Source organism: Caloenas nicobarica, chromosome 15 (assembly GCF_036013445.1).
Source record: "Caloenas nicobarica isolate bCalNic1 chromosome 15, bCalNic1.hap1, whole genome shotgun sequence".
Taxonomy (NCBI): Eukaryota; Metazoa; Chordata; class Aves; order Columbiformes; family Columbidae; genus Caloenas; species Caloenas nicobarica.
This window is the reverse complement of record NC_088259.1, coordinates 8906457-8913129: the sequence shown is the minus strand read 5'-3', so window position 1 is coordinate 8913129 and position 6673 is coordinate 8906457. Positions and strand designations below refer to the sequence as shown.

At 64.2% G+C, this 6673-nt stretch overlaps 1 protein-coding gene across 1 annotated transcript; it reads left to right on the top strand.

Moving 5' to 3' along the window:
• Nucleotides 1-540: 540 nt before the first annotated feature.
• Nucleotides 541-6673, top strand: XKR7 (XK related 7). Its single transcript, XM_065645827.1, has 3 exons — nucleotides 541-968; nucleotides 5422-5621; nucleotides 5721-6673. Exons 1-3 carry the CDS (start codon nucleotides 541-543, stop codon nucleotides 6671-6673), a joined length of 1581 nt encoding a protein of 526 aa, XP_065501899.1.

Sequence of the window (6673 nt, the reverse complement as noted above, 5' to 3'; positions counted from 1 at the left end):
CCTGAGCAGGGTCTTGCCTGAGCTGAGACTCGGGGCCGGGGGAGCTCAGAGCCGCCCAGCAGCTGCCCGGGGAGCTCCGGTGTTTGTGGAGCCGGTTGAGGGGTGGCCGGGCAGCACGGCCGCTGCCCCGGGAGGTTCCGCCGGGACCGGGACGGGCTGCAGGGAGGCTCCCGCTGGCACCGGGCGGCGGGTCGGCGGGGGCCAGGCAGCCTTTGCCAGAGGGGAGCCCGGGGGCGCGGAGCCGACCGGGGGGAACCGGTTGCCCTTCCCGACAGGGGGCGGCGCCCACCGGCACCGTGCGCTCCCCCGGGACCCGGCGGCGGCGGTTTTGGGGCGGCTGCTCTTCCCGGAGCGGGAGCGGCGGGGGCTCCCGGGGCCGCCCGGGGGTTTTCGGCGGGGCCGGGCCGGGCGGCGGGTACCGGGCGGCGGGCGCGGGGCGAGGCCGGCGGGGGCGGGCGCTGCCGGGGCGGGCTCGGCGGCGCCGTCCTCCCTCCGGAAGTCTCTCCCGCTCCCTCCTTTCTCCTCCTCTCCCCCGACAACATGGCCGCGAAGTCGGACGGCGGCGGCGGCCCGGCCGTACGGCTGGAGAGCCCGGAGAGTGCCGGCGGGAGGCGGGGGGCCGGCGCGGCCCCCCCGGCGCGGCGGTACCGGCTGCGGGACGGCTGCTGGGTGCTCTGCGCCCTCCTGGTCTGCTTCGCGGACGGCGCCTCGGACCTGTGGCTGGCGGCCCACTACTACGTGCGGGGGCAGCGGTGGTGGTTCGGGCTGACGCTGCTGTTCGTGCTGCTGCCCTCGCTGGTGGTGCAGCTGCTCAGCTTCAGGTGGTTCGTCTACGACTTCGCCGCCGGCACCAAGGACGGCGCCGGCAGCACCAAGGACAGCGCCCGCGGCCCCCGCGGCTGCTGCCGCCTCTGCGTCTGGATGCTGCAGGGCCTGATCCACCTCCTGCAGCTGGGGCAGGTCTGGAGGTACGGGGCGACCGGGGTACGGGGGTGCCGGGGGTCAGGATGGGGCTGCTGCAGGGCCTGATCCACCTCCTGCAGCTGGGGCAGGTCTGGAGGTATGGGGGGGGTCATGCGGGACACAGAGGCAGGATGAAGATGGGGAGGACAAGGAGCCAGGATGGGGCTATGGGGCCTCATCCCCGTGCTCTGACGGGGGCAGGACTGGAAGCATGGGGGCTATGGAGCCGGGCTGGGGCTGGGGGGAGTGGCAGGGTGCAGCAGGGACATGGGTGGGGATGACAGGCTGCAGCACAGGGGACACAGGTGGGGACAGCAGGACATGGAGGGGAAGTGGGTGGGGATGGTGAGGAGCAGCAGGCACCCAGGCAGCCGAGGGGTCCACAAGGATCAACCCCTCTGCAGCCACAGCAGGATGGGCAGCAGGGGAGAGCCCCCAGCAGAGCCCAGCTGTGGGTGCGGGTGCAGGCAGGAGCTGCGTGTGCAGGCAGGAGCTGGCGTGAAGAGCCTGCAGCCCAGCTGTGTGGCACAGACCTGCTGTCCCCGTGGCTGGGTGGCACTGGGCCTGCTGGGGAGCCTGCCTGGCCAGGGCAGCCGGATCCTGGGGGGTGTGGGTGCCTCTGCCGGGCCTCCAACACTTCAGGCTCGGATCCACCTCCCAGGCACCTCCCCGTGCTCCTGCTTGGAGCTCGCTGTCGTCTGTGGGGTCACGGATGAGGAGGTGCTGTTTGTCCCCAGCCCATCTGGGCTGTGCTGCCTGTCCCTTCCCAGGCCTGGGGACAGGCAGGCTGTGCAGGCAGGGTGAGTGGCAGCTTGGCAGGCTGGAGCAGGCTCAGGGCCCTTTGCCTGCATCTCTGCAGACCCTCCAGAAGCCCGAGCTGATGGTTTATTGGCACCTTCCTCCCCTGTGCCATGGAGCTGGCCCTGCTCCCTCCCAGCTCTGCTGAGTGCTGGGGAAGAGCTGCGGCTCCAGCGCTGAGCTGCTTCCTGGGGAGGCTGGTGCTGGTGCTGGGAGGGGAGTGGAGACAATGGCAAATTCCTGGAACAATGCACAGAGCAGGCAGTGCTCCCCGCTTGGGTTTCGGTGCTGTTTCCTCTCCTGAGCTCCTGTAGGATGGAGGCTCCTCCAGCCCCTGTTGTTTCATGTGTGTGTCCCTCTGCTGCTCTTCCTGGGATGCTCCTGGGCATCCATGTTAGCGGGGCTCCTGCCCCTTCCCTCCCCAGCACAGCCACCACCCACCCATCCCCATGGCAGCTCTTGGGATGTGTTGGCTGCAGGAGCGGTGCGAACCCTGCGAAATGTGCTGGAGGAGCTGGGGAGGGAGAGGACAGGGGGTGTCTGGCCCCCTGATGCTGACCCTGCCTGCAGCCACCCTTGGCCCCGCAGCCCTGGTCCTGGCTGGAGCTGGGCCAGGCTGTGGTCAGGGCTTTGCTCCCAATGGTGTCAGCCTCTCTCTCTCCTGATCTGCTGCACCACGGAGGCTCTTAAACCAATTAAAGCAGTAAGTCTCAGCACTGACCCTCCAGGACATGTTGGTTTCAAGCAGCAGCTGAGGCTCTTTCTAATCTTGGGATTTGGGATTAGCTCGGGTGACCAGTTAAATGCAGTTTGCTAAACCCATTAGTGCGGCTGGATCCGGTGCAGGTGGATGTGGCAGTCAGAGAAGTGTTGGGTAAACGCTGCATGCGAAGCAATGGCTTTTCCCTGGCCAGAGAACCATGCCAGTTGCCAAACACCTCCCCTTTCCCCAATTTACCTGCCTCCTCCCTGCCTGGCGACCATCTCAGCAGGTCTCACCCCTACCAAATCCATCACTGCCCAGCCCCAAGCCCCAGCTGTGACAAAGCCCCCACATCACAAAACCACAGGGCACAAAGGCATGCCAGCTCCAAGCACTAACTCTGAGATTATCCCAAATTAAAGCTGCTGTGAGACGCTGCTGAAGTTTGTTGTCATCGGTGTGTTCATGATGCAAAGGCAAATACTCTGCCAGAGATGCTCTCGAGACAGTGCCAGTTGTGTGACCATGTGTTTGTGTAAGCGGCAGCGGTGTCATGGACCTGGGGGGCAACAAGCTGGCTGGGTGCATGTGGGGCTCTCCCTGATGACCTGACTCGGCGGGATGTGTAATGAATTAAAATGGCTGCAACAGGAAATTTTCTCCTTGTTTAAATAAAGGATTAAGGGTTGATATCCCAAATTACCTTCTAGGAAAATCACACTCCCTATTGCTCACTCTTGGACCTGGAGATCCCTCATCCTTTTCCATCTGAGGACAATAATTAGTGGATTTGGTTATAACCAGGGCCAGGCTTTTCTCCTCATGTTCTCTTTTTTCCAACACTTGAAAACTGGGGTCAGTAGCTGGGAGCTGGGGGCAAACGGTGCTGCCAGCGGCAAAGCCCCAGCCCAGCACCTCCCGCTGCAGGGCTCTGCTGGATGACTCTGTGGAACACAAAGGAGGCAGCAATTAGCCTTGAGAGCTCTCGTGGTTGGTTTCTGCCTCATCATCAGTTTTTTGAAAATTAAATGATTTTTTTTCCAGTGATTGATTCTGTATTTCCCGTGCAGCTGCCATGGTGCTGGGTTGGTAGGAGCTTGCCATGCGCTGTCAGAGCGTGGGGATGTTTCTCTGGGCTGAAACACCACGGGATGATCAAATGCATAACAAATAAGAATCAACATTTCATTCTGGCAAGTTGATGGGAGATTAAATCTCATTTTAATGAGATCTGTGGAGCTGACGGGATGACAGGAGAGTAATTGTGTCCCCACCAAAAGCTGGGGAAGGCCACGGGTCACTTGTTGAGTGGCTGCAGAGCCAGGGACGGTGTGTGGCAGCTGCTGGCTGTGCTGTGGGGACAGCTCAGTGTGGGGCTCTGTGCACAGGGAGCTGCTGATGAGCCCAATTAGTGAGGCTGATTAAAGGGAGAGGATGAGGTCGCTGGTGCCCGGGGCCTTGTTGGCGCCCAGGTGCCCTGGGACCAGCAGCGCTGCTCTGCGGCAGCCCAGACTCTGCATTGCCTCTCTGGTTGCTTCTCTCCATGCCGTGCCCTCTGTCCCCAGGCTGTCTCCTGGTTCGTACCTGCCAGCAGGGGATTCTGTCCCTGGGCCCTTCTGCGGGGCCAGGAGAGGGGCTGGGGGGCAGCGGCCATAGCAGTGCCACGATGGCAGCGCTGGCCTGGCCGTCCATGAGCCGCTGGCACCGGGGTGCAAATCTGTGCTGGGGGGCTGCAGCCACTCCCCCCAAGCAGCAAGGAACAGGCTTCAGGAAAGACTGAAATTAGCTGCTCCCCCTGAAGGTGGACATTAAAGCGTCGTTTTGACACTGGTGCAAAGACGCAGGCGGGGACCGGGAGCTGGGCTGGCCGTGGCGGGTGGGTTGTCCCCTCCAACCATGGGCACCCACTGAAACCAGGATGGAACTACTGAAATAATGTAGTTTGGTGACAGCAACATCTTGCCCAGTGGCCAGTGCTCAGGGGGTTTTTTGGGGTTCCTGGTAGGTGGGTGGGAGGGGACGGGGCAGATGGTGACAGAGCTGCTGGGGTGTCATCAGCCTTGCTGGGGAGGACCACGGGAGCCTCCCGCTTTATCAGTCTGGTTTCCTCCCCGTCCGGCACCGCAGCCACCGGCCCGTGGTGCAGGCAGAGCTGCCCGGGGATGCCCTGCCCATCCGGCCCCATGTCCCCTCCTGCAGTGCCCGGATCTGGCCCAGTGCCACCGGAGGGGTCCCTGGTGGCGGTGACTCAGCCGGTGCGTACGTCGGTGCCACGTACACCTCTGCTGACCCCCAGCCAATGACCAGATGGCTGGGGCCGGCGTGTGCCCATGCCTGCAGCCCTGCCAGGAGCCGAGGCAGTGCCGGCATGAGCAGCCAGGAGCTTCCTGCAGGCACCACGGCATGGCCAGCTGGTGCCACCGTCCTGGCTGGGCAGGGAGAGGCCGGGGGGGGCTCCACGTCAGCCGTGACCAAAATAGCCCCTTGGAGAAGCAGCCAGACATGCTGCTGGGCTGGGGCTGGAGCACCCCAAATCCATGGGGGACCGGAGAGCGGGGCTGGGGAGGGATCCCCGGCTGGAGGGAGAGGGTGTAGTGGCAATGCTGGGGGCAGAGGAGTGGGGTTATGGCTGGGTGGGCACCGCGATAGCGGGCAGGCAACACGATGACAGCTGGGTGCACCCAGGGCAGCAGGGAGCTGAGCTGGCTTTGCACCAGCTGCCCCTTCCCGGCATCTCATGTCCCCGGACGGGAATGTGCCCAGCATCGCTGCAGCCCTGCGGTCCCCCGCACCCCAGCGTGGGGGGCTCCCAGCGCCCCAGATCAGGGGGAAGTGCTGGCTGGAGCAGATTGGCAGCAGTAACTTGCCTGGTGTGGGGAGGTGAGCTGGCGTGGGGAGGTGAGCTCGGCTGCCCAGGTGGTGGGGGCTCGTCTCACCCTCCCACTCCCCCTGCGCAGGTACCTCCGCACGCTGTACCTGGGGCTGCAGAGCCGCTGGCAGGCCGAGCACCGCCGCCGCCACTTCTACTGGCGGATGATGTTCGAGAGCGCGGACATCAGCATGCTGCGGCTGCTGGAGACCTTCCTGAAGAGCGCGCCCCAGCTGGTGCTGCAGCTCAGCATCATGGTGCAGCAGAACAGCATCGAGCCGCTGCAGGGTAAGGGACACAGACCCCTCCGTGGGGCATGGGAGTGTCTGGGGGGACACCCCGGGCTGGCACAGGCTCTCACTGCCCCTCCCTGCTTTGCACCTGCAGCGCTCTCGGCCTCAGCCTCGCTACTCTCCCTGGCATGGATGATCGCCTCCTACCAAAAGGTGCTGCGGGACTCGCGGGAGGACAAGATGCCCATGTCCTACAAGGGGGCCGTGGTGCAGATCCTGTGGCACCTCTTCACCATCGCCGCCCGCGCCATCGCCTTCGCCCTCTTTGCCTCCGTGTTTCAGCTCTACTTCGGCATCTTCATCGTCACCCACTGGTGCATCATGACCTTCTGGATCATCCAGGGTGAGACGGATTTCTGCATGTCCAAGTGGGAGGAGATAATCTACAACATGGTGGTGGGCATCATCTACATCTTCTGCTGGTTCAACGTCAAAGAGGGACGGAGCCGTTACCGCATGTGCATCTACTACATCATCACGCTGTCGGAGAACGCCGCCCTCACTGTCCTCTGGTTCCTGTACTACGACCGCGAGACCACCTCCGACTTCAACGCCTTAATCCTCGTTTGTGTGGTTAGCTCCAGCTTCGCCCTTGGCATCTTCTTCATGTTCATCTACTACTGCCTCTTGCACCCCAACGGCCCCATGTTCGGCTCCCATGCTGGGGGCTGCATTTTCCGGCCTCGGCCAGCCCCGGTGCCGGGGTCCCCTACAGACGCCGTCACCAGCCCCCCCCGCTCGCTGCCGCGGACTACAGGGGGGGAGCGGGACGGGGCACCAGGGGAGCGGGACAGCTGCGTGCCCGTCTTCCAGGTGCGACCCTGCGCCCCACCGGCGCCGGCCGCCCGCGCCCCGCGGACAGAGGGGCCTGTCATCCGCATTGACCTGCCCAGGAAGAAGTACCCAGCCTGGGACGCCCACTTCATCGACCGACGCCTGCGGAAAACCATCCTGGCGCTGGAGTACGCATCGCCCACCACCCCGCGCCTGCAGTACCGCACACCTGGTGCCCCCCAGGAGGTGCTGGAGTACGAGACCACCGTGTAG

What these genes read in the sequence shown, in the direction of transcription:
- XKR7 (XM_065645827.1), top strand. Translation starts at nt 541, where the DNA reads ATGGCCGCGAAGTCGGACGGCGGCGGCGGCCCGGCCGTACGGCTGGAG. An exon ending in CAGCTGGGGCAGGTCTGGAG is followed by an intron (nt 969 to 5,421) that starts GTACGGGGCGAC and finishes CCCCCTGCGCAG; the next exon opens with GTACCTCCGCACGCTGTACC. An exon ending in CAGCATCGAGCCGCTGCAGG is followed by an intron (nt 5,622 to 5,720) that starts GTAAGGGACACA and finishes TTGCACCTGCAG; the next exon opens with CGCTCTCGGCCTCAGCCTCG.